Genomic DNA, 27,769 nt, shown 5'->3' with positions numbered 1-27,769 from the left:
CCCCAGAAACTCCAGGAGAAAAGGCTCCGGCCTCACTAACCGCGGAAGAATACAGGAGTTTTTGAGTCGTACTCGGCACCTGAGCCTGTGACCGCTGCTCGTCTGCGCCTGCGCAGCTCCAGCCAGTGAGAGGCTCCTCAGTGGAGTGGGGCCACGGAGCGCGTATTTGGATTGGGCGGTGGGAGCCAAAACAGACGACGCGGAAATGACGTCAAACTGCGCAAGCGCCGGCGGCCTTGCCGCGCGGTGGCTGCTGGGAGCTGCACGCCTTCCCTCCCTTTGCCTCCTCCCCCCTCTCCCGTTCCCGCCCCCTCGCCGCTGGGCTCCTGGCGTGACTCGGCACTGAGCGCCCCGGGAGCCGCTCCGCGACCGCCGCCGCCTCTGTCCAGGCCTCGGCCTTCTGAGCATCCCCCTTCCTCTCCAGGTCCTCTTCTCCTTCAGTTTCGCAGCGGGCGGCGTCGCGGCCTCCCTTCCGGGCTCCGAGAATGGTGGGAGTGAAGCCGGTCGGGAGCGACCCGGATTTCCAGCCGGAGCTGAGCGGCGCCGGCTCCAGACTCGCCGTGGTCAAGTTCACCATGCGAGGGTGAGTCCGGGCCCGAGCCCCGTGGGCCCGTCTGTCCGCCGGTGCTTTCCTTTCACCCTTTCCGGGTCCCGACTCCCTTGTGGTCTCGTCCTGCTCTGGAATGTCCGGCTCTGACCGCAGCCCCAGGCCGCTGCTTAGTTAGGCCTCAGCTCTTGGGTGTGGGTCCCCATTTGTGCACCGGGGGAGTCGCTGGCGGGCACGGAGGCCAGACTGTCCGCTTTCCCCAGCCCAGGAGATACCCGCCAGCTCATTTTGAATACTCAGATGAACCCTGCTCTTGAGGTGGCCCGCCTCTATTCTTTCTAGTCTGGAGCCTCCTACATCCGCCCCTGCTCGCGTCTTTTCCTTTCTTTCCAGAGAACCAGCTGTCACTTGCATCTTAGAAACCCTGAAATCTTAATTTACCGAACACTTGGCTACTCTGAACCACCTGCATTTCGCCTTTGGAAGCTTCCCGTGGGGCTAACCAACTAATCCGCGTAGTGCTTGACCCAAAGGCTCAGCGAATGCATTTTAAATTAAGTTAATGTTGGGTCAGGGTGCTTCTTAATTTCTTAACGTTTTTGTTACTTGTTTGGTTAGTAGCTTTGTAACTTAGGCTTCCCTATGTATGTGATTTCATGTGTGAACACAAAAATTATAGTAGGGTATATAATACAGGTAGATAGGTGTCCAGATGTTTGGGTTTGATCATATAGACTCCTTTTTTTTTTTTAGGGATCTTTTTAAAATTATACATATATATATATATGTGTATATATATATATATATATACACACACACACACACACACATATATATATATATATACACACACACACACACACACACACATACATATATATATATATATATGAATCATCGATCGGCTGCCTCCTGCACGCCCCCTACTGGGGAACGAGCCCTTAACCCAGGCATGTGCCCTTGGCTGGAATTGAACCCAGGACCCTTCAGTCCACAGGCTGGCACTCTATCCACTGAGCCAGACCAGCTAGGACAAGGACTGGGATCTTGATAAGCTGTTCATTGGCCTTGGTAGCTCTTAACATGATTTATGGGTCGCAGAGCTGGTGGATCTTCCATATTTGTAGGATGTACAGTGTTCCTGTGTGAGAGGGACATGTTGGAACTAGGCATCCAGAACCAACATTTGAGAAAGTGTGTCTATTTACTGAACACCCCTTGTGTATGTCAGTGTCTAGTTATAAGGTTTAGAGTTATCAACTTGATTTATCTTGACCCCCTGACATTATTTGCACTTATGCTAACTTGGAGAAATCTGTGGCTATCACTGTTTATGTGATACATTTTATTGCCCAACTAACTCTATAAACAAGGCAGTATTTTGAATCCCAGAGCAAAAACTGTTTCACATCTGCTGAACATGATTCAATAAATGTTGAGTATAGGAGAAATGACGTTAGGATTAGATAGTTTTAGGGGATGGAAATTGCAGATAGAGATGAAAACCAGTTAGGACTTATTTTTGGACCAGTCATACAGAATTGAAAAGGGGCAGTACATTGACTTTTATATGGTGGAATAGAATACGCATTTGACATGTGGACTTCGATATTTATTATATTGAAGAGGATGAAGATTTTGTATATAAAGACATATCTAAGAGGAAGGTCAGAATTCTACAAATGTGCCTTCCCAGATTTAGCAATTTTGTAATGTCTATGCTCTTACTATGGGGGAATACTTGTACATTTGTTAAGGACCTAAGCCAGAGTTGGAAAAGAGAAAAGATGATTTTATTTACTTTTTATTTTTAATATAGAGATGATTTTATTTACTTTTTATTTTTAATATATTTTTATTGATTTCAGAGAGGGAGATGGAGAGACAGAAACATCAATGATGAGAATCATTGATTGGTTGCCTCCTGCATGTCCCACACTGGGGATCGATTGAGCCCGTACCCTGACAGGGAATCAAACTGTAACCTCCAGGTTCATAGGTCTACACTCAACCATGCCAGCCAGGTGGGAAGAGATGATTTTAACAGTGAATCTCATTTTTAATTCACTTTCCTAATTCTAGTCAGTGGCAGCACTTATACTTTTATCCCTCAATGATATAGTCTCTTTTCCTCCACCCCCTTACCATAGCAGAGGGAGAGATGACAGAGCAATAAGTTATTGAAGTGAGAAAAGTGGGGAAATGTTGCTATTAAGGAAACACCTCCTTCAGCAATACATTACCATTTAACCATAAACATAACTGTAGACATTGATTGGTAAAGCAGTTATTATTTACTTTTTAAAAGAATTATTTATTTTATTTTTTTTACCCTCACCTGAGAATGTTTCCTTTAATTTAATTTTATTTTACTTTATGTTATTTTTACTTTTTTAGAGAGGGGAAGGGAAGAAAGGAGGAGGGAGGAATAGAGAGAGAGAGAGAGAGAGACATCCATGCCAGAGAGATTGGTTGCTTGCAGCACTCGACCTTCACCCACCCTGACCTTGACTGGAAATCAAACCCACAACCCTTTCGTCCAAGGGTTGATGCTCTAACCACTGAGGAACCCAGCCAGGGCTGTTACTTACTTTAAAAAAAGTATTTTGATGGGATGAAAATTTTGTTTTCTTTGTAAAAACTGAGAGCAAGTAAAATAGTTGAATTTAGATAACTTTTAAATTCAAAAGTATTAGGTAATATTTACAAATCTGATAACGTCTTTGCCTTTAAAGTTCTTTTAACATTTTGGCCATTAATACTTTCCTACACCAACTCTATGCCATTGTGACTCCAGATTTAAGTATATTGGCATTAGTATTAGACCCTCAAACATCGAACTATATCAAGTTAAATCATGTAAGAAACTTCTTAGATCAAAGTTAATGTCCCATTTTAGGCCAAGAACATAGTTTTCTGCAACACCTACTTCATTTCCTTTCCAATCCTACTTTAAAACCTTTATTCCTTATTTATCATTCCCATGCTTTAGCTATCCTGTCTATTAATTTTATTAAAACACTATACAGATTGTCATTCTTCCATTGAAGAATCTTCAGTGGCTCTCTAGTTTTTTTCTTTTTTTTATAGGTAGTAAAATATATGTAACAAATTTTACTATTTTAACCATTTTTAAGTATACAATTCAGTGGCATTAAGTACATTCACAGTATACTACCATCACCACTATCTATTCCCTAGAATTTTTTCATCATCTCAGATAGAAACTCTACCCTTTAAACAGTAACTCTCAATCTTCCCTCACCCTCCTTGCAAACAAACACCTCCAGCCTCTGATAGCTTCTCTTCTACTTTCTGTATTTGAATTTACCTCTTCTTGGTACTTTATTTAAGTGGAATCATAATATTTGTTCTTTTGTTTCTGGCTTATGACTCTTAGCACAATTACTCTTCAGGGAAAGCTCATTTGGACTGGATTTCGGAGTTGACTATTCTAGTTGTGGTCCTGCCATCAACTAGAGTGGTTGATCTTGAACAAGTCATTAAATTTTCTGGTCTTCAGTTCTCACTTACTAAATAATAGTGTTAGGTTAGGTCAATTTAAAAGTTTTAGTTTTGTGGGTTTGGTTCTTAATGAATTGCAGAAAGCTAGTGGGGTTGCCCTCTCTCCCTCCTTTTCTTCTCCCTTTCTAAATAAAAGGCAATGTGTTATTGATGCAAGTATATCTAAATAGTCCAGTGGAAAGGACTAGAAGTCTAAAGCCAGGATGATCAGAATTTGTTTTATCTTATTTTATGTTTTTGTTTTTTTTTAATATATTTTATTGATTTTTTACAGAGAGGAAGAGAGAGGGATAGAGAGTTAGAAACATCGATGAGAGATAAACATCGATCAGCTGCCTCCTGCACACCCCCTACTGGGGATGTGCCTGCAACCAAGGTACATGCCCTTGACCGGAATCGAACCCAGGACCCTTGAGTCCGCAGGCTGACGCTCTATCCACTGAGCCAAACCGGTTTCGGCTTATTTTATGTTTTAGTTGACACAAGTTCTTCAGAGTATAAAGTAGTACAGTCTTTGGTGTTATTTTACCAATCGTCTCTTTACCTTTCTCACAGGTGTGGACCATGTTTAAGGATTGCCCCAGCATTCAGTACTATGAGTAATAAGTATCCACAGGCAGTTTTCTTGGAAGTAGATGTACACCAATGTCAGGTAAGGGAAAGGAGCCCTTTAAAAAAAAATAAAATTATTTACACATCTGTTTGAATTTCAACATTAATATCATCCTTTGTTTATCTTTTTGTGTATATATTACTTACTCCTTTGAAGATAAGAAAATGTTATGTTGATAATGATTAATATAAATGCCCATTAATGGCTGCATTAGTTAAGAAGGGTAATTCAATTATTAATTGCTTCTGAGTTTGTTTGTATTAATAGCTTTCTGATATAAAAACTAATATTATGTTGTTAAACTAATAGGTCAACTGCCAATTCTGTATTTTTTTACATTTCTTTATTTTTTGCTAGAATTATATCTTCTACTACAGAGGCATTGGCTGATTAGAAAGCTGTAGCAGAAAATTCTTGATTATACAGGATGTGGCAAAAGTAGGTTTACACTTGTGAGTATGCGAAACAGTTTATTCTTGTATTATTTATTTTATAAATATTATTTTCCATGCGAACAACTGTAAACCTACCTATTTTTGTTCCACCCTGTAGTTTGATTTGCATTGATCAGTTTGTAATCTTAGCTCCAAAGTTGCATACTCAGCAGAAACTTTAAAATGTTGGTTACCTTTGATTGAACCACACTGTTGTAGATACATTGTCCTGATTACTTAATTGGAATGGCTGTGTGACAGTTCCGCATTTTCATATGTAGAAATATGGAGGAGTTGCTCCTCCTAGCACTAAAAATACAGTCTTTAGCTCTAAGGGACAGCACTATAGCTACTCTTTGTGTGTGTGTGAGGCTTTGTTACATTTCTGAGTGTGGAAATCTTTTAGAATGTTGTATAGTTTGTAGTTAATAGTTTGGGGATTTGGTTAGTGTAAACTCTATATTAACATTCATTATTTAGTGCCTATGTCACATACTACCAGACTGTAATATTGGCTATTAGTTTTTATTTTTATTTTAAATATATTTTTATTTATTTCAGAGAGGAAGGGAGAGGGAGAGAGAGACAGAAACATCAATGATGAGAGAGAATCATTGATCGTTTGCCTCCTGCATGCCCCACACTGGGGAGAGAGCCTGCAGCCCGAGCATGTGCCCTGACTGGGAATTGAACCGTGACCTGGTTCATAGGTCAATGCTCACCCACTGAGCCACACTGGCCCAGCTTGGCTCTTATTTTAAGTATTCACCATTTCTGATATGGAAGAGCTTTCTTCTCACTTCTGGAGCTATGCTGTCCTATAGTTACATATTTCACTTCTTTCTCTACTCTTTTATCATGGATATTAGAAAACTAGAGGCCCGGTGCACTAAATTTGTGCCCGGGTATGGTCCCTAGGCCTGGCCTGCGATCACGGCCATCTTCCCCAGCTGCCCACAGCCAGCCCCGCCACCCGCCACCACCCATCCCCGGTTCCCCTTTCACCATCAGGTGATCGGTGCTTGACGGCCAGGGAAAGGGACCGAGAGGTGGTCAGTGCACCTCATAGTGACTGGTCCAGCGGTTGTTCTGGTCATTCTGCCTTTAGGGTCAATTTGCATATTATCCTTTTATTTATATAGGATTTTAAATTACATATGCAGCTCACATTCATGTCTTACGTTATAAGACATCTTTATGGAAATTTTATGCCTTTTCTTTAGATGATATGATGGTACATATTCATAGTATTTGAATATGTAAGGTGATACTTGCTTTATTGTTTCCTTTATAATTCTCATCAATCAGTATTTATTAACTAATTTCCATTCACTAGTTAATCTTTTTTTTTTAAATATATATTTTATAGATTTTTTACAGAGAGGAAGGGAGAGGGCTAGAGAGTTAGAAACATTGATGAGAGAAAAACATCAATTAGCTGCCTCCTGCACACCTCCTACTGGGGATGTGCCCGCAACCAAGGTACATGCCCTTGACTGGAATCGAACCTGGGACCCTTGAGTCCACAGGCTGACGTTCTATCCACTGAGCCAAATCGGTTAGGGCTCACTAGTTAATCTTGTAAAAATTGTGGAGTTGGAACAGAATTTGAAAAGATCAGAAGGCATTTCTATAAGAATACAACTGGGTGAGGATTGCAATGCAAAGGATGTTATGTTGTTTCATGGTCAGATAGGCTATTGTTTTTCATATGTGTATTTTTTTCTAACACCAGTGGTTTGTACTGACATTAATACCCATTTGGGAAACAGTATGTAGTTATCTGGCATTGTAAAGCAGTTTCTATAAATCAGCTAACTTGTTCTACTGTGTGAAGTATTTAATGCTAAAACTGATAAAAATAGAGGGCTGTTCTTCATTGTGTATGTAAAGCTAATAATATAGTGTAGTTATGCCCCAATTGGTAATGTAGTTTAGGGAATAGACCTGCTTTTTCTTAAGTAGCTATTAGGAATAAATTATTTTACATGTCTTTAGTCCATATTTAACTTCCATACAGATACAGAGTAAATATTCAAAGTGATTTAAGATTATTTTTAATTCATTCTGCTATCTAACTTGCCACTTCTAGGGAACAGCTGCCACCAACAACATATCAGCAACACCTACGTTTTTGTTTTTTCGAAACAAAGTGAGAATTGATCAATATCAAGGAGCAGATGCTGTGGGACTAGAAGAAAAAATCAAGCAGCACTTAGAAAATGACCCTGGAAGTAATGAGGACACAGATATTCCAAAAGGCTATGTATGTAGACTTACTAGTGAAATCATTGATATACTTTCGATTTGCCATTATTTGGTAAAAGTAAAATTGACTGTGTTTTCATGTTTATCTTTTGCTTGCTTGAAATACTTTCAAATAAGAACTTTAAAAGAAAACTCACTGGCTGACTATTGGGATTTGTCTATATGTGTGTTATAACCTATTTCCCATCCTAAACTTTTCCTAAATTTCTCCTGCTAAATTTCTGTGTCACTTAAAAAAAATCTGCTTTCTGAACTATTTTAATAGCCATTTTAAGACTTAAAAATACATTCTTCCCTCAAAAAGTAATGTGCTAGTTTATTGATTTTGTTTTAGAACCAAATATGACTTGAGTATTGGGTATGCTTTTCTAGTTTTAAGAGTAAATTGTTATTCTAAATAATAACTTGAAGACTTAAGAGCTTAAAAATATATTGAAAATTAATACGAGTAGTTATAATGCGATATCTTGATATTTGAGAGCTATTTAAGAAGTAAGTAAAATTCAGAAGTAGCACTTTATAGTAGCTGATTTGCGTTTGCAAATCGGTAAATAAAGTTATTGTATTGGCAGATCAAAAAATGATTTTTTTAAAAGTGTTACCTCAAATTAAAGTTAAAATATGAAAGCATGTATAGTAAGTACATTAAAGCAGATCTGTATTATGGGACTACAAGTCCTTTATGTAAGAGAATTTATAGTCAGGGAAATACGAGAGATTCTCTGTGTGTGTGTAGGTGTGAATGGGGTTGTGTCTTTAACATGTACTGATATTAATTATTTTTAGTTAGGGATGTGCAATTAATATTTATTTTAAATAGAACTGTTATATAATTATTTGAAATAGTAATATCTGGTTAGAAAGTATGAACATGTTGTATAAGTTAGGGTTGTGACACCTTTTGGAAAATTTTGAAAACCATTTAACTTGTAAATTGTTATGTTCACATCTTTGTATTTTTTACCTTTTATTACTAAGGGTGTTTGCATGAAAATATCTTAAGAGCACAATAGTCCTGCTGCTAGCTACAGGGATACTTTTTTACACATCAGCTTAGTGTGATATCAGCGTTTTGGCCTCAGATAGGAAAATAAGCAGGAAAAATAAAGTTTTAAGAAATAAAATAATTGATTTTCATGCAAATGTTATGAATACACTGTGAAGAGCTATTAAAATATTTTCATTTTTTCCCATCTGATATCAATCAAGACATGAAAAGTTTTGAACTATGTACATCTTAACAGGGTTGTTAAATATTTAATATTGGTAATGTGTTCCCAAAAAACATTTATCCCACAACATAAATAGAAACTTAATGGAGTAAGAGACATTGAATGAAAACCATTGTCTTAAGTACATCCTATCTAATAAAAGAGTAATATGCAAATTGACCATCACTCCAACACACAAGATGGCTGCCCCATGTGGACACACTATGGCCAGCAGGGGAGGGCAGTTGGGAGAGACCAGGCCTGCAAGGGAGGGCAGTTGGAGCGATCAAGCCTGCAGGGGAGGGCAGTTAGGGGTGACGAGGCCAGCAGAGGAGGGAAGTTGGGGGTGACTGGGCCTGCAGGGAAGGACAGTTGCGGGGGACCCAGGCCTGCAGGGGAGAGCAGTTGGGAGGGACCAGGCCTGCAGGGGAGGGCAGTTAGGGGAAAACAGGCTGGCAGGGGAGCAGTTAGGCATCAATCAGGCTAGCAGGGGAGTGATTAGGGGGTGATCAGGCTGGCAGACAGAAGTGGTTAGGGGCAATCAGGAAGGCAGGCAGGCAAGCAGTTGGGAGCCAGCAGTCCTGGATTGTGAGTGGGATGTCCGACTGCTTGTTTAGGCCCGATCCTACTGGGATCGGGCCTAAACGGGCAGTCGGACATCCCTCGAGGGGTCCCAGATTGGAGAGGGGTGCAGGCTGGGCTGAGGGACACACACCTCCATGCACGAATTTCACGGACCGGGCCTCTAGTTTAAATATAAGCATTATAAAAATGTATTGACAATTTTAAAGTACAATTTTTGGTTTCTTGGAATAAAGACTTTTAGTCATTATGTTTTAATACTAAGAGGCTATAGCTATACAATTATTTATCTTATATATGCCATAGTTTTGAAACTCCTAATTTGACTGGAGCCAGAGTAAGATACATACATGTATCTTTCAGGGGAGTTTGAGATACTGCAAAAGATACTCAAAAGGTTAAGAATCATAACAGATTCTTATTCAGAAGTAAGGGTGTTATGTGAGCATAAGTATTTAATTTTTGTAAATGTTTATTGAAGTTGGGAAAATTTAAAACATATCTTTTCTGTCCCATAATTTGCTAAGAGTACATAGTATAGATTCAAATAGCTCCCCTCATGCTTTCTAAATCAAGTCTTTCTTTCCCAAAGTTTAAATGTGAGGCATTCTGGAATTGAACTTGCACATGTTCTGAATCTTGAGGCTTGTTAGTATATTCAAGTATTTCGACCTCAGAACTATAAGTTTTGGTCTACAAATTTGTCATCATTTATCAAAATCAAACCAGACATTAAATGACCCTAATTTGTATAGTTAGTAGATCTTTCTTTAATCAAAAACTTGAAGAGTGGAAAGGTTTTTGTAACTTTCTTTGTATCTCATGTTGGATTTCCCCCCTCAAAAAAAAAAAAAAAGGAAAAACAAAGTGAAACTTACTAAAAAACAAAACAGTTGACAGTAATATTACAAACACATATACCCTTCACCTATAATCAGTTGTAGATATTTTAAGGATTTTGCTCTATTTTGATATCTTTCTGTATTTAATTTTTGCAAAAGCATTTAAAAGTGAGTTATAGACATCATGATGGATCATCTCTCAGTATTTTAACATGTAGCTCTGAAGAATAAGGACGTTATTCTGCATAACCATGATACCATTATCACTCCTAAGAAATTTAATATTGCTACAGTATCTCTAATGTACAGCCCACATTCAAATTTCCTTAATTATCTTCAAAATATACTTTATAGTTGTTTTCTTTTCCACGCAGGATCAAATCAAGGATTGTGCATTGTATTTAAGTTGTCAGTTCTCTCTAGTGTTGTTTAGTCTAGAAACTTCTCTGCCTTTTTTTTCCTTTCATGACTGCCTTTTTTGAAAGTTTAACCAGCACCAGTCTAATACAGTAGCCACTAGGCGCAAGTGGCTATTAAGCATTTGTTATGTGACTAGGGCAACTGAGGAAGTGAAAGTTTAATTTTATCTACTTTTAATTAATTTAATTTTAAATTGCCACATGTGGCTAATGGCTATCTTATTATACAGTGCAGGTCTAGACCATCTGTCTTATAGACTGTCCCACAATCTGGATTTGTCTGCTTATTTCTTGTGACTCTTTCCTTATTGGCAAGTTGTTACATAGACAGGTGATATTTATTTCCCACTGCATATTGTCAGAATATGTCAGTTGGCAGTTATGTCAAATATACAATATAATGTCTATTTATTTGAGATAGCCAAAGCACTTTAATACAACTGTTTGAATGTAATTGTTTTGTGTGCCCCATGATACATAAATCTAAAATCTACTTAAAATAATTAATCTATTTAGTTTACTTTCATCATTAAGGTATTGGAAGTATGACTACAATGTTGTCTTCATGCCTGGGATCTTAATCTGAGATGTAGTATTGAAGCTGCACCTCAGTAGGATGGAAGAACTAAGCATTTAAAAGATTTTGTTAAAACACCCTTTCAGCCCTAGCTGGTTTTGCTCAGTGGATAGAGCGTCGGCCTGTGGACTGAAGGGTCCCAGGTTCGATTCCTGTCAAGGGCATGTACCTTGGTTGCAGGCACATCCCCAGTAGGGGATGTGCAGGAGGCAGCTGATTGATGTTTCTCTCTCATCGATGTTTCTAACTCTCTAGCCCTCTCCCTTCCTCTCTGTAAAAAATCAATAAAATATATATATAAAAAAAAACACCCTTTCAAGGCAAATACTCATGAAATTCAGCATACATCTCCAACACTTTGCTCTATAATGCTCCTTTTTTTTACCCCCCCCCTTTTGAGTTGACTACAATATGTTATACTGAGTAATATATTTAACATTTAATGTAATAAAAAATAACATTTTGGCTTTGAAAACATTTAGGCTACCACAAAAATAATTAGGGTCTATTCTAATGGTTTATTGCCATATGATAATTATTTGACATATAAAAAGTTTCCTTTAGTCTTTCAGAACTATTTTTTTACATGCCTTAGTTTCTCTGGATAAAAAATATGTAATACTCTTTGATGGAAAGGTGAACATGTAACTGATAATACTTGATAAGCTTTAAAAATTGTCCTTGTTTAGTAGATGAAATTGATAATTTTATAGAAAAATACAGTTTATCAAAATCAACTCTTCCAAAAGCAGAATGCTTAAATAGACCAGTCACTGTAGAGCAAATAGAAGAAGTAGAGAAACTAGTAAAAGAGCACTTTCATAAAGGCCAAGATGGCTTCACAGGGGAATTCTACCAAATCTTAAAGGTCAGATAGCCAAGTGTTACTGCAAGTACTTATTAAGGCCATATAAAATAAAGAGAGAAAACTTTCAAATTTGTTTTGAAGTATGTATGATATTGATCCCAGAATCTGATAGTTTGCACCAAAGTAGAAAGCTACTGACCAGTTTCAGTTAGGAATATTGTTGTAAGATAATATTAGTAAGCAAAATCCAGCAATCCAGAAGAGAAAAATCATGATTTCATAACATGCAAGAAAGGTACTTGACAAAATTTACTACTTATTTATTATAAAGCATTCACTAAAATCTTAATGGAGAAGCACTAAAGGCATTCCCACTAAAGTCAGAAACAAGACAAGGATGGCCACTGTCACCACATCTCTTGGCACATAATGTTGGAAATATGGCAATATTAGCTAACAGATACACAGGAATATGTTAAATGACACCACAGGGAAGCAGTCAGCAAACACTCAGAATATTAGAAATGTGTAGGCTAAATGACTGGAATAAGATATTTAAGAGACATGTTAACCAAATACAGTCGTACTTTTTAAATTCTTATTCTGAGTCTAGCAATCCTATATAATAAAAGCCTAATATGCAAATTGTCCCCTGGACCGAGAGTTCAACCATTTGCTATGACATGTGCTGACTATCAGGGAGCAGCGCAGAACATGGCGGGTGTTGGCGACACGCTGCAACCTCTTGCTACTACCTGGGGGCGGAGGTGATGGGGACGAAGGTGTGGTGAGAATGCCTGGTGTCCACCGAGCTCACTCACTCTCCCTGCTACCCTTCCCCGCGCTTAGGTACCAGGCGCCCACGAGGAGCCTGCCCCGCACCCGCACAGCATCTGGGTGAGCTGGGCTGCAGCCGCTGGGACCACAAGGGCTGGTTGGGCTCCCCATGGGTTCGCACAGGAGCCGGTCTGTGAGGCCAGCCAGGAGAGAGCACACTGCCCACTGGGCGTCCATGCGGCACCGCTGGGCGGTCCAGAGGCCCACATTGTGCCCTCGCCCTCAGTGTCTGGCTGCGCTTACCGCATCTCCACGTGGGAGCTAGGGCCCAGTGACTCAGGGAGAGGGGGTATGTGGGGGCCCAGAGGCCCAGGTGCTGCCCAGAGCCCAGAGTTCAGCTGGGACCTGCCCTTCCACGCCAGACGCTCGCACTTCGATCGCCGGCTAGGCCTAGGGACCGCACCCGTGCATGAATTTTGTGCACCAGACCTCTAGTACAACTATAAAACATTTGTGAAACAATTAAGGAAAATTTTTTTTATTCCTTCACCTTTTTCAGATAATTGAGGATATTTAAACACATTTGATGATTTATTATTTTTTAAATATATTTTATTGATTTTTTTTTACAGAGAGGAGGGGAGAGGGAGAGAGTTAGAAACATCGATGAGAGAGTAACATCCATCAGCTGCCTCCTGCACACCCCCTACTGGGGACATGCCTGCAACCATGGTACATACCCTTGACCGGAATCGAACCGGAGGTCCGCAGGCCAACACTCTATCCACTGAGCCAAACCGGTTAGGGCATTGATGATTTTTTAAATAGTATTTTTTGTGTTAGTTGTGATAATGATAGTGAAGATTTAAAAAAATTAGTTCTTACCACTTAGAAATGCACACTGAAATGTTTGAGTGAAATGAAAAAAACCTAAGATTTACATGAAAATAATCGGGAATGGCTGAGGACTGGTTGCAGGGTAAAGATGAAATAGGAGTGGGCATGAATTGATGTTTATTGTAGCTGGGAGGTGGGTACCTGGAGTACTAGTCATCTTTAATGTAACAGGTTTAAAGAGTTCATGGCCACAAGAAGAGGGAGGAAGGCTTCAAATTTTACAGATATTTTAATTTGCATACTTTCCACTGTTAAATACCAATATTAAAATAGTATCAGTCCATATTTTATAATCTTAGTGTTAAGGACTTGATTTCTGATACCTTATTAAGTGGGCTAAGCCTAGATTTAGCTTTAATAATTAGAGGTGGATCTCAGAAATCAAATGAAAGTATTGTTAAAGTTTAATCACTATTTTATTATTATTTTTTAAATATATTTTTATTGATTTCAGAGAGAAAGGGAGAGGGAGAGAGAGATAGAAACATCAATGATGAGAGAGAGAGTCATTGATCGGCTGCCTCCTGCATGCCCCCAACTGGGAATCAAGCCCGCAACCCGGGCATGTGCCCTTGACCGGAATCAAACCTGGGACCCTTCAGTCCGACGCTCTATCCACTGAGCCAAGCCAGCTAGAGCTAATCACTATTTTAAAAGCGATAAATATTTTCTCTAAAATTGCCTAGAGAGAATTATATATTTACATTTTTTACTAAGATTTTTAAACCAAATCCAAATGCTTTGTCTAAAATCTTGATTTAATTTTTTCAGATGGATTTAATGCCTTTTATTAACAAAGCTGGCTGTGAATGTCTTAATGAAAGTGATGAGCATGGATTTGACAACTGTTTACGAAAAGACATGACCTTCTTGGAGTCTGATTGTGATGAACAGGTAATTGGATGTCTGAGTTAAGGCATAGGGATTATCAATATTTATGCCTGCTCTTGTTTCTTTATCATGTTTTCATCTCATGGTTTTATGTCTCTCTTTCTCAGTTGACCACTGTTCCTTTCCTTTTTAAAACTTTGATTTTCTTTGACCCCTGTCCCTTGACCAATGCAGATCCATCTCTTTTTTTCTCTTTCTGTGTGAGCTGCCAAGTGCAGTAGGGAGAATCGTGGAACTCTTGGGTTGGCTCCACTGCTGAGTTGAACCTTCACCACTCTTTAGTCCTTTTGTTCATTCTTACCTGACTTGCTTTCATTTTATTCACCAAAAATGAGCACTCCCTATATGTCTAATCCTCACTCCCAGAAGTAAACCGAGTGTTGTACTTCCCGGCATTGTTGTCACAGAGGATGGCCTTGATCAGCCATCTTTCTTCTTGACTGTTATTTTCCTTAATTTACTTTCTATTCCACTGACTGCTTTGTCCCCATTCCAGTTCATCTTCTACATGTTCACTAAAGCTGTTCTTTTCTCAATATAAATCTAGTCATGCTTCTTACGAGTTAAATGATTCTTCATTGGTGTAGAGTGTCAAATTCCTGCCGACTTGATGTTTCTAGCTTTTACTCTCATCTTTCACCTGTGGTTCAGGTCCCTAAACATGTCATACTTATTATTTTTTGACACACTGTTAGAGATCAATTATAAAACGTACTTATGTAACTAAAGGATATAGTCTAGGTATTTTCTTAGGCAGACATACCATAATGATTCTAAAACCATAAATCTAAACTCCATTTTCTGTGCTCCAACCAGATCTACCTTAACATATAACTTTGAGAAAATTGTTCACACTGTGTTCCTTGTAAATGGTGCTCTGAATATAATTTGATGGTACTTATCAGCAGGCCTGGCTACAACTTTCCTAAAATCTTCCTGCCAGGGTAGAAGCATAGGCACCTACATCAGACACAATTTTGGCTGAGAAGAAGATAAAGCGATTAAATTCAAGTTTCTGAGAGACAGGCATTGCGACAGCGTTTTGTATCGGTTTTCTTATGTGGCCTTCCAGATTCAGTTAGTCAAATACGTTAAGGATGGAGGTTTGGAGACGACTGTAGAGCTGTAGGAATCCTCTTCTCTGGAGTTTTAGATCAAGTAGAGTCCATTTGAGGGTTAGTCTTTCCACGTAACACTCCTGTGCATTGTCTCCAAATTATCAAGTAACATAGGTAGGTGCTTGACAAATAAACCATCCTGGAAAACGTTAAGCTTATATGTTAGCATAAATAGTATAAATTTTAATTTAATTGGGGAATTTTGTTTTGAGTTTTTAGAAAGCAGATTGCTTGCCAGTTTATAGGTCACAAGACCTTATGTTCTTATGCACAATTATAGTTAACTAGGAGCCCAGCGCGCGATTCGAAATCTTGTGGCACTGCCCTGCCTCTCTCCCTGGGCCCCACAGCAGCCGCGGCTGCTGCCTGTCCGGCCCTGCCTCCCTCTCCGGCCCTTGAAGCAGCCCTGGCCGCTGCTTATCAGGTCCTCCCCCAGCGCAGGCGCGTGGAGGCCCCTGCCACCCCGCCCCCGACGCTGCGCGTGCAACCTCCTCCTGAACAGTCGACCCATTATGGCATTCCAGTTAATTAGCGTATTTCTCTATTTTTTTATACATATACATATATATACACGTATATATGTATATGTATATATGTATATGTATATATATATATGTGTGTAAGATTATTCCATTAAACTTGTTGTTGTCATTCTCTTATATGAATAATAGATAATTGTATTTTTCAGATGTCAGTCTAATCAAGTTACTTTCAACTTACTGATTTTACCTATTACATTAGTTTTATTAGATAAATTTAAAAAATTTTGCCTCTGAATTAATTCCACTTAGCTGTTGTGTGTGTTCAAGGTGTTCAAGAGCCCTTTGAAAGTTAAACAATTATTTTCTTCACAGCTCCTTATTACTGTGGCATTTAATCAACCTGTGAAGCTTTATTCAATGAAATTTCAAGGGCCAGATAATGGTAAGTAATGGACAGTTTTTCTCTAAAATGACTTTCTGATCTGTAGACCTGTTAGAAGGTCTACCTCTAGTTTTTTAATAAATGTAGATATTCCTTGTTTGGGGAAAGAGTGAAATTGTTTTTGGAACAAAGCAAGGATATAAATGAATGGGCAGATAATGTGAGATTTATTTCTAAAATTTTTAATTTTAGAATTTAAGTTTCCTCTTTATCTGAAAGCAAGTGAACCCTTTCTTCCAACTATGACTCTAAAACTCTAGGTTTGAAGCAGTCATTGTTAACAATCAAAATTGGGTATAATTTATTTCTTTCAAACTTCTATTACACATGATAAAACTAAGGTTCAAGATTGTCCTATTTGTGCCCTATTAATAGATTCATATTGTTTATAGATATGATGCTGTAAATATGATTGCACAGACTAGGCATTTCTATTTGTATTAAATAAAGAACTTCCCTTATTTACTCTTCCCACCCTTCTTTCCTCCTTTTCCTGTGTCTGTGGAAGTTTTGTTGTTGTTGGGGTGGGCTGGAGTGGGGGGAGAGAGGAGAGAGTAGATTTCATTTTTATTAACCCTTTGCACTCACTTGCTTTTTTCTCGATTCCTTTATTCTAATGCTAACTGTGTCGAGTCACACTCGACATCCGAGTGCAAAAGGTTAATGCAACTGTGTCTTTATTCTGAAAATCCAAAGTATTTGTAAAAGCAAATGCTGTAGAAATGAGTATTTAAGCAATGTTAATATTTTAAGATTCTTTAATCAGCTAGAAAATATGGGTTTAAATTGTACCTTGAAGTTAAAGGGATTAAGACACTCTATGAATGTGATTGTACCACTGAGCACATCCTAATTCCCAAGATGAAATTTGGCAATTTATATAATTAACCTCTTTTTGACTAATCGTGTCACTAAAGCTTCCCTCTTAACAAAATGTACCAATTATTGGCGACTAAGACCTGATCAAATGTTCTTTCTTTTATGGAACTTGTTAACCTGCATATACTGTCCGACTCCATTGCTACTTTCCCTATACTTCCTCACTAGTAGTATTACATTTACATAGTACATCTTTTGTAGTTGAGGGCAAGAACTGTGTGTATGTGGGTACATACATATGTATGTGTTTTGATCTAGAATTCCTAAAGTATAGTGCTAGCAGGCCAAGAAATGGCTATGAAAATAGTCAGACTTTCTTAGAATTCCTAAAGATGTATGTAGATATGTGCATATGTTTGTGTGTCTTTATAGTATGAATGTAATAATAAAGGGAAGAAAATATATGTTTGATTTTTACCATTTTGTTCTACCATTTTATAGGTCAAGGTCCTAAATACGTAAAAATTTTTATCAATCTACCCCGATCTATGGATTTTGAAGAAGCAGAAAGAAGTGAACCAACTCAAGCTCTGGAACTAACAGAGGATGATATTAAAGAAGATGGCATTGTCCCACTTCGCTATGTTAAGTTTCAGAATGTTAACAGTGTAACTGTAAGTAGTATTTCACTAAGATATGATCTTTTAAGTAGTTATTTGTCTACTTGGTTTGAAATGAGTAAAATTGAGCTAATTAAATTTTCTTTTTTAAAATATATTTTTATTGATTTCAGAGAGGAAGAGAGAGGGAGAGAGAGATAGAAACATCAATGATGTGAGAGGATCATTGACCGGCTGCCTCCTGCACGCCCCCTACTGGGGATCGAGCCCACAACCTGGGCATGTACCCTTGACTGGAATCGAACCTGGGACCCTTCAGTCTGCAGGCTGACGCTCTATCCACTGAGCCAAACTGGCCAGGGCTTAAATTTTCTTCTTAATTTATCTGTGTGTCCTAAGGGAAGGACAGGTTGATATTTTTAAACTTTGTGGATTGTCAGTTTACTTATCTGATACATATTTGGCAACTGTTATGAAATGTTTATTCTATAACATTTATATTTAACTGAGTATATTTGTGCTTTATTATTCATACCTGGTAATGAGTGATGCATTTGTAAAATTCAGTGTACTTTTCTAGAACACTGAGTTTTTAATAATGTAGTGATCATGATCTCGCAAAAGTGACTTTAAAAATATAATTTTATGTTAATTTGTATTGAAAAAGTATGCTGTTTGTTAGCAGTTATTAACTCCTTTGTGTATTTGGGTATTAAAACCCAGCACATGCTCTCCACCCCACCGCTGTCCTTCAGAGGAGAGGATGGAGGGTTAGAGTAGAATAAAACACTTAGAGAAGTGGGAATCAGCACAGTCACTGAGAACAGGTCATTCCAAACTAATGTGATTTCTTTGTTTTACTGGAACAATTCTCGTTTTGGTAAGTTAGAAGAATGCTGTAACATGTGTTCATGATAACACCTTTTGCTTTATATAGTGATGAGAGGAAGGCAGCTGTTTATTGGGAAAGCCCTTTCAATGCAGAGATCCCGATGCTTTCTCCTCTGTCATTAGAATCATGAACACAGTTATTTCGTGATGGGCTCAAGTCTTTATGTACTGTGTCCTATCTCAATCAGAATTTCAGTTAAGACACAGAAAGTATGTCTGTCACTTTTTTTGATAAAATTGAAATTGAAATGACAGTTTTGATCAGAAAGTCTAATCAAAGTCAGTGGATGAATTTTAAAAGCAGTAAATATAAAAACATTTGTGCTTAGATTCAAAGAGCATTACAAATAAATAAATGGAGAGCTGATTTAATAGTATACTAATTATAGACTTAGGGTTTTTCATTGATCAGCTCAGTTTGATATGAAAATGTAGTTGCCTATACAAACAACAAAGCCTGACTGATGATTTCCAATACAGGTTTTTTCTTGTAATAGTCTAAAAAATTGAATGAATGAATATCAGACTATAACTACAGAAATATTCCTCAGTGAACTACTATAATTTTTTATAAAATTTCAACAGCACTCTGCCAATTGTAATTGTGAATTTCATAGTCTTTCAGCATTCATTATGAAGGCTTTAATTTTGACCCCTCCATGCCATCACACTAAATTATCAAGAACTTATATATGTGGGTGTCTTGCCATGACATTCCTGGAATAGATGAGAACAGCAGGGCAAACAGCGGAATTAATGGTCCTGTAGGAGTACTAGTCTAAATGTAATTTGGATTAATCCTTACACAGAGTGGAAGGTAAATTTGTTAGTAATCTAAGGAAATTGATGAAACTGAGGCATTTTTATGAAAGAAAGGATTGCAGGCATTACTGTAAAAATTATTATTATTTTTTGGTAGATATTTGTTCAGTCCAATCAAGGTGAAGAAGAAACAACAAGAATTTCATATTTTACTTTCATTGGTACTCCAGTCCAGGCAACAAATATGAATGACTTCAAACGAGTAAGTTTGTTGAAATGATATTTAGGGGAAGTAAAAATACAATGTTAAAGAACTGCCACCAAGAGTTTTATCTGTACAGAACACAGGTGCTGTGCACAGATTAAATGTGCAGCAGCATAGGAGATGTAGTTATCGTAGTATTCCTGGTGGTTGCATCTGGCAGGCAGTCTAGAACTTGAGATGGTTATAAAAGAGGAAGAGTTTTTCTAGGGTTGCCAATGCTTCGAGGAAGAGGCACCCAGCCTAACAGTTTGACCCCTGTTTTGGGGGCATTGGAGCGGTAGAACATCCTGAAAACTTTTATTCTTTTTTTTTATGGTATCCACAGATCTAATTTTAATTCAGTTACAGAAAATTTCATAAAATTGCATAACATTGGATGCCCTTATAAAATTATAAAATGTTAGCTGTTTTTACAAAATTTATAACTTTGGCAATAGATAGTTTAACTGGTCATTTTACAAGTATAATCTTCCTGTCTCACAGTATAATTAACTTTTGGGAGCTGTATGAACAATCATGTACTTAGATCTGTCATATTAAATGTTTGGCATGTATAATGGCAGGTCAGAAGAAGCAGAGATTAAACATCTACATATTTATGATGTGAAGTGTGCTATACTGGGAAAATGTGTGAGCATCAAAGACATTTTGGCTGCCTGCTTTGTTACTTTGCCTGTTTGAATTAAATGCCATTGGATTTAGCTTTAACTGTTTCTTACGTAGTGTGTTTTTAGCTTAATATTTTCATAAGATCTATTACTCTGTCTTCTTATTTTCCCTTACTATTAATTTAGCTACGGTTTCCTGCTTCTCACCTTAGCTTATGCTATTGGAGTTTGTTTTTTCTCTCAGTAACCACTACTTTATCTTATCTATCTTCTTATTAGCCTGCCATTGATTAGTTTTTCTAATGTGCGTTATCAGTTGTCCACCTAAGAATCTGTCTCTACCTCTTTGTTTTTAACATCCCCATCCCACCTCATTTAAACTAGTTTTTCTGTTTTTGACTACCAGACTACCTTTTGTGGTAACAACGGTGGTAGACTATTCTTGAGAGTATTTGTGTTTGTTTTATAATTAGGCTATGCGTTCATTTAACTAAATACCTTTTTACCTTATTTAAAATTATTATTGAGAAGTAGTTCTCAAACTTTTTGGACTCAAGGACCCTTTTACGCTATTAAATATTCTTCAGGACCAATAAGACTTTTTGCTTCTGTGTGCTATACTTATCTAATAGTTACCATTTAAGAAATTAAAACTGAGAAATTTAAAAAATATTTATTTACAAATAATAAATTCTTTGTACATTAGTACAAATAATATTTTAAAATCGAAGTATATATTTTCCAAAACAAAAACTAGCTTAGAGGAAGAGTATTGTTTTCACTTTTATAAATTTCTTTACTTTTAGCTTGGTAGAATTCTCTCATCTGTTTCTGCATTCACTCACTTTTGCTATCACAGGTTATGTAGCCTCTTGGGAACTCCATTGTACACTTATGAAACAATGAGAGTTAAAAATGCAGATACCAATGTAGCAATGGAAATAGTTTTTAGCTTGAAGACTCCCTGAGAGAGTCTTAGGAAACTCCAGCCTGGACCACTCTGAGAACTGCTGTGAGAATAATTTATTACTATAATGAATGGACTTCCTTCTTGGTGTTCTGGACTTCTTTTGCCCTGGCCTTTAATGTTTAATACATTTTAATTGGTTGAATGGTTTTCTTACATATATTAATATTATATTACATTTCTTTTTAATAATTTCTGAGTGAGATTTGTTTTGCTTGTGTAGTTATTGTTCTGTAGGGTTATTTCTCAAAAGTAAGCTAATTTTATTTCTTCAAAAATATATTATGGTAAGTCAACAACTTCAGTGTAAGAAAATTACAATAGAATTAATGTCTGTAACTGAAATTGGCCAGTTTGGTCCTTGTATAGAGTTGCCTGTTAAAAATGATTTTGGTTTCTAGTGCGGGAGATAATTGACATGTGGTATGGTATTTGTTGTTTTTGTAGTACTGTGCTAGGTACAGTCACGATCCCTGTCTAGAGCAAATTTACATAACACCTGGAAAGTCAATCAAGTGACTCAAAGCTTAGCTCAAGGCTCTCTTCCTCCTCGGAGTATCCTTAGACTTCACAACGGTTGCTGGAAGAGAATGAGAATATTTTGTGAAGGAAGAGGGCCTTGAATAAACTTTAGTAGTAGAAATGGATGGAGGAGAAAACAGCAGTGGGCACTCTAGGTAGAATGAAAAATAGGAGCTTGGCATCAAAGTGGGAAGGAGCAGGATTCATTCTAGGACCAGTCACGTATGGCCCTTCATTCCCTTATTTAGTCAGTCTGGATTTTAAAGGGATTATGCATAATAATTAGAATTTAAAATTTTAAAATAGATCTGGTACATATTTTATGAGCACAGAGAAGAAAATTTTGATACCTCTGTGTAGGAAAGAATGATATAAAATGCTTTAGTGCATGATAAAATAGAATTATTTAGCATTTTCAGTTTACATTTTTATGTTGTATGAGTTGTTCCTAGATAACTTTAGTTTTCAGAATGTCATTGACCTTCTCCCTATGGTCAGTCACTAAGATGACAGAAGCTAAGAACGCTAATGAACCTTAGATGTGGGTAGAAATCTTAGACCACCTTGCATGCTGTTACAACTTCATGAGGTTATACCTTTAAGATTTGGTAGACTTGAACACACTTTCCATTTATCTGTTTTGGGCTCTTATAGGCATTGTGCACAGATTATAACATACACTTATGCTATTTGCTGTTGTAAATGGATTCTGTGTGTTGCAGCATGAAAAGCTTGCCATCCTAATTGGAAGTAGATGTTTTATTTGCTAAAATATGCTCTTTACACCGATTGCTTTATTTTAATACAAAAGTAATAAGACATAAGTACAGAAATGAGCAAAATTGAAGGGGCTTGTGCTTCTTAGGGAATGAGGTGCATGCAAAAAGCAGAGCAGGTTTTCTGTCCCCATTATAAAAATAGACTTTTCTAAACTGGCCATTCACCATATCAGCTGTTTTTGTAACTTTTCTGTCTGTTTATTTTTCAGCTTTTTTAATCCAACTCAAATGAACTAAAACCAGAAGATTTTTAAAAAATGAATATAAAGATTGACCTTATCTCATTCCACTCCCCTCCTTGCTTCTCTGCTCATCTTGCACCTGTCTGCTCTCACCCTTCCCATGTTCTCATCATTGTTGGTGCAGGATGTCTACAGCTTCTGTCATCTGGATCAGCCTTACTGTTACCTAGATTTCCTCAGCTATCTTGTTCCTCAAATCTCATTCTAGTTATTTTTCTCCACTGCCTTTTCATTTTGTTTTGGTTTTGGTTTTGGGCTTGCAACTAGGTGCTTCCATTTTATTACCATACTGTATTGTTCCCCCGAATTTCTGTTGTTGTTTTTCATTCTCCCATCTTATATTTAATTTTGTACTATCTTTGTGAAATAATATTGCAATAAAATATACATTGTTGTAGTTTCAAATTTAACTAGTTGTTGGATACTGTTTTAATCCAATCTGAAGTTTAAATTTTATTTTTTAGGAACTATAAAATCATTTTGGAAACCAAATATAAACAGTTTCATCAAGTTCTTTTATATGAGCACTAGTGCAATATATTGATTAGGCTGTAGTTAAGAGATGTGGGTTTCTTCTTTTTTTTCTCATTGGAACTGTGGCCCAGAAGTCATTTTGCTTATTAATTGTGGGTGTATCCTATGCTTTGACTGCCCAAGCAAACTCAAGGCCAGTTGAAAGACTTATGGACTAAATATTAGGCTGGTTTAAAATATTAATATGGAAGAAAACTGGACTCTTTACTGAATAAATACTATGGATACCTAATTTTGATGTACCTAGACTTTTATTTCTGTGGTGTTAATATAAAGACTGAAAAAGAAATAAAAGAGCTTTACATTTGGGTAAGAAAATCCATATTGGAATGTTACATTTCTTTTTTTTTGCAGAGAATACACATTGGCAAGTTGAGAGCTATCAACCTGTGAAACAGTATGCAGATTTGTGTCTTCTGTATCACATCTGCTAAAATGTTAATTTTTAATATTAGTTTTTTTGCTTAATCTAATAGCTTTGTGTTGTGTTTGTTCCCAAGTGATAACAGTGATCAATAATGCTTTCAGTGTCTATCTGCTTGAATTCATTTGTGATACAAATAGTTCCATCTCCTCTTCTTTTTTAAGAAGTCTCCTCTTGGCTCTTAAACCTGAATTCCTTACTCCCATCCACATATTCTTTTCTGAAACTATCTCTTTAGCATCTGTCTGGCTTTTTGGACTTGCTAACACATTGTTTCCTTGGATCAGAGAGGAATTCCTTTCAAGTGATAAAAGTGATTTTATTTGAGGTGGGAAAACAGCAGTTTAGCATTAAGTGGTTGGATATTCAGTGGAAGGGGTTTTACAGTCTTCTCTCATGAAAGACATTGACCCAGCCATGCTTTATTTTTAGACCAGACATGTATTGAAGAACTTTTTGAGTTTTCCTTGATTCAGATACTGCCATTTGGAAGAGAGTCAATTTAAATATGGAATTTACTTTTACAAATGTATATAGAAATATTTTTATATAAAAATACATAATAGCTTGCAAGTAGATTTCTTTAGAGGTATTTCTACTATAAGAATACATTATTTAATGATAAACTTTAGATTTGAAGTATATTATTCAATTAGAACATAGTTTTAGAACTTCCCCACAGAGAATTTGTTTTCTAGAACTGTTGGTAGTTATAAGAAGAAAAAAACAAAAACTACAAAGAAAACAAATAGAACTGTTGGTAGAAAACAAGTTTATTCTTTGTATTTTTATGCTGCCACATTTATAGCAACTAGGACATTTAAACACCTCTCTAATAGACAATTTTTCTAATCATTGATAGAAACAAGATTTATTCTGTACATTTAAAAATATATATTTTATTGATTTCAGAGAGAAAGGGAGAGGGAGAGAGAGAGATAGACAGAAACATCAATGATGAGAGAGCATCATTGATCGGCTGCCTCCTGCACATCCCCTACTGGAGATCAAGCTTGCAACTCGGGCATATGCCCTGATTGGGAATCAAACTCAACCTCCTGGGTCATATGTTGACGATCAACCACTGAGCCACACTAACCAAGCTATTCTTTACATTTTTTTATAGTACATTTATAGCCGCCAGGGTTTCTTTTTTTCTTGCCACGAGGGTATCTGAAAAATAGAAACTAGGCAAAATTAGTCATTTTTAGTGTTTTATTATGTGTCTACATATTGAGAGAAATGTCTAGAAATCTGTCATCTTGGATGTGAAGACAAGTTTAGCATACTCTTTAAATTCTAGATTATTTGTGTTTGATTTCTAATTGTCTAAAAATAGTATGCCAAATATGTTTCACTCATATAGCATTCTTTTCATTTATTAACTTCTCTAAACTGTCAACCTTGTATTGAAAAATTGCATTACATTTTCTTAAAACGGTGTTGGAAACCAAAAATAGCCTGCATGTGGTTTATTTTTAATTCCTTGAGGCTGGAAGGGAAGGAGGGTCACAGTGTGTTTCAAGAATAGAAATATACTGCATGCCAAAAAAAAATAAAAAAAATGCAGGGATAAAAATTAATACCCAGTTTTAGAAATGATTACCAGTTAATATTGTTTTTTAATATTATTTTGAAAATAACCCACATTTCTAAATAAAATGTACATATAAAGTTATTTTTATTTTTCTAGGTAGTTGGCAAAAAAGGAGAAAGTCACTAAGATACAAAAGACATGGGAAGACCACATTGCAATCAGACCTACAGCTCCTGGATGACTGCTTGATTCTCGCCAGACTGTCACTATTCCATTCATTGCCATTACCAATAAATCATTGCTTTTGTTCCGATGATATCACTAGTGTTTCTATTGTAATCTTGATACATGCAATTGTAAATAAAAGTCACTACTTTTGCCAAGCTTAATTTTTGTCATTCTAAATAAGTATTTTCACTTTCTACTTATTTGAAAATTGGCTGACTTAAGTGTTAGGTAGCATATTGAGCTAAAGCCAGTTTCTCCTTTTAAAGGAGCACAACTGTTTTGGGAAATTAAGTATGTGTGCCCTCATGTATAGACATACACAGCAAGTGATTTTGATAAATTCACTTGAAACAGCTAACCATGTTCAAATGAGTAAAAACTCGTGTTTATTAAACTACATTTGGGTACCTGGGTTATAGAAATTACTCAAGTTATAAAATACCAGAAATAAAACAAGTTTAATGAGATTTAACTGTTCTCACCCAAAATTTTTAGTTAATAAAACCTCATATTTTAACCCTTCCTGGGTAAACTTTTTCTTTACTAATAGAGGTATGTTGTAATTTGGCAGTAGGGAAAATACAGAACTCAGAATTCATGAAGCAACGTGAATTATTATCTTCTAATCAAGTATTATTTTAACTACCAAAAGATACAGTGTAAAGATTCAGAAGACTTGGTTTAAGGTTGAAAATGAGTTGGCCAAAGGTATATGTTTAAAAGGTCTTGCACAAAAGGCTGGCAAAACAAAACATCTGTTCCTTATTACTTTTTTAAACCTTAAAACTATAAAGTACTGGTAAATCTAATTTTTCAATTCCTCTATTTTTAAAATTAAAATAATATTTTAATTTCTCTATTTAAAAAATTCAGTGTTTGAAGAGTACCTAAGACTAATAGTTTTTTAAAATTTTTTTGTTTTTAGTGATTTCAGAGAGAGGAAGGGAAAGGGAGAAAGAAACATCGATGATGAGAGAGATACTGATCAGTTGTCTCCCGCACACCCCATACTGGGGATCGAGCCTGCAAGGCACATGCCGTGACTGAGAACCGAACCAGTCACCTCTCAATGCATGGGCTGATGCTCAACCACTGAGCTACACTAATAGTTTTAATTCAATTAATTAAATAGTACATTTGAAGACATTTTTGTCTAGGAATATGGTAGAGATACCATTTTTGTCTTTGTGAGACCAATGTGTTTATACACGTTTCTGAAAAGAAGTATCAGTTTTTGTGTTAAAATAGTCACTTTCTGAAACTTCAGGGCCATTAGGTAATGTTTAGTTCCTTCTAATGTAAGCACATTAACTGGTCTGGTAATGTCTATACTAGTATCTATGTATTTCATTTTTATCTTGCCTTGGGTCAAGTGAAGGCAGAAGGGCAAGAAATAAAAGTTTATAACACTCCTTAATATAGACTATCTCAGATTAATCACATCTGAAATTAAGGATTAGATTAATATTGAGATTTGTTCTACCCTTTGTACATTTCATCTGTTTGAATAATTGTTAAAGTGCCTATCTGAAGTATTGCTGACCTCTATACTTGCCAATTTGAAAACCCAATGAAAGTAATTTCATATTTGTAAAGGATTGGGCATCAGATTTATATTGTTTATGTGACTTCTATAACTCAATTGGTTGCATTATACAACCATCCCATAATTCAAATTGTAAATAGGGAAAAATGAATGTTTATAGGTAACTGTAACATGTTTCACTATGGGAAGTTTTACAAATAAACATGCATAGTTGACATTATTTAAATTACCAAGCTGAAATGCTGATGTTTTCTCCTAAAATAGTATGTGTGTATATATACACATACACATAGATACAACATATATTACACTGAATTTTCCAGATGAATAAGAGCATTTGAAAAATGTAACCTAGTTATTTTAACTGAAGCTATCCATTAGATGTTTTATAGAAAACGAATAGAGTTATTGTTTGTTTTGTTAGACTTGGGCAAAAAAATTCTCAAATCTTTTCCCTTGATTTTGCATATTTTGTTATTTCACATCAGGATGCATTATCTGATAATGAAGCAATAATGAAATATCCTGTCCATAATAGAAAAAGAACTATTTCCGTACAGAATCTTTGCCGGCAAAAAGCTGACGGCAAGAG

General features: G+C 36.5%; 1 protein-coding gene across 3 annotated transcripts; it reads left to right on the top strand.

Moving 5' to 3' along the window:
• Nucleotides 1–281: 281 nt before the first annotated feature.
• Nucleotides 282–25,792, top strand: TXNL1 (thioredoxin like 1). Of its 3 annotated transcripts, XM_054723830.1 has the most exons (9): nt 283–583; nt 4,628–4,724; nt 7,212–7,385; nt 14,272–14,394; nt 16,364–16,433; nt 17,754–17,926; nt 19,683–19,787; nt 22,876–23,839; nt 25,560–25,792. In XM_054723830.1, the coding sequence occupies exons 1-8, from the start codon at nt 486–488 to the stop codon at nt 22,882–22,884; spliced, it is 849 nt and encodes a 282-aa protein (XP_054579805.1). In that variant the 5' UTR covers nt 283–485; the 3' UTR covers nt 22,885–23,839; nt 25,560–25,792. The 3 variants fall into 3 exon arrangements, with proteins under 3 accessions (XP_028013486.1, XP_054579805.1, XP_008147834.1); XM_008149612.3 differs by lacking the exon at nt 22,876–23,839 and having other exon boundaries at nt 285–583; XM_028157685.2 differs by lacking the exons at nt 19,683–19,787; nt 22,876–23,839 and having other exon boundaries at nt 282–583.
• Nucleotides 25,793–27,769: the final 1,977 nt, after the last annotated feature.

This window comes from Eptesicus fuscus, chromosome 12, assembly GCF_027574615.1.
Source record: "Eptesicus fuscus isolate TK198812 chromosome 12, DD_ASM_mEF_20220401, whole genome shotgun sequence".
In the NCBI taxonomy this organism is placed as follows: Eukaryota; Metazoa; Chordata; class Mammalia; order Chiroptera; family Vespertilionidae; genus Eptesicus; species Eptesicus fuscus.
Note: the sequence above shows the minus strand (reverse complement) of the source record. Positions and strands in the feature narration are given on the sequence as shown.

What these genes read in the sequence shown, in the direction of transcription:
- TXNL1 (XM_008149612.3), top strand. Translation starts at nt 486, where the DNA reads ATGGTGGGAGTGAAGCCGGTCGGGAGCGACCCGGATTTCCAGCCGGAG. An exon ending in TAGATGTACACCAATGTCAG is followed by an intron (nt 4,725 to 7,211) that starts GTAAGGGAAAGG and finishes TGCCACTTCTAG; the next exon opens with GGAACAGCTGCCACCAACAA. An exon ending in ATTTCAAGGGCCAGATAATG is followed by an intron (nt 16,434 to 17,753) that starts GTAAGTAATGGA and finishes ACCATTTTATAG; the next exon opens with GTCAAGGTCCTAAATACGTA.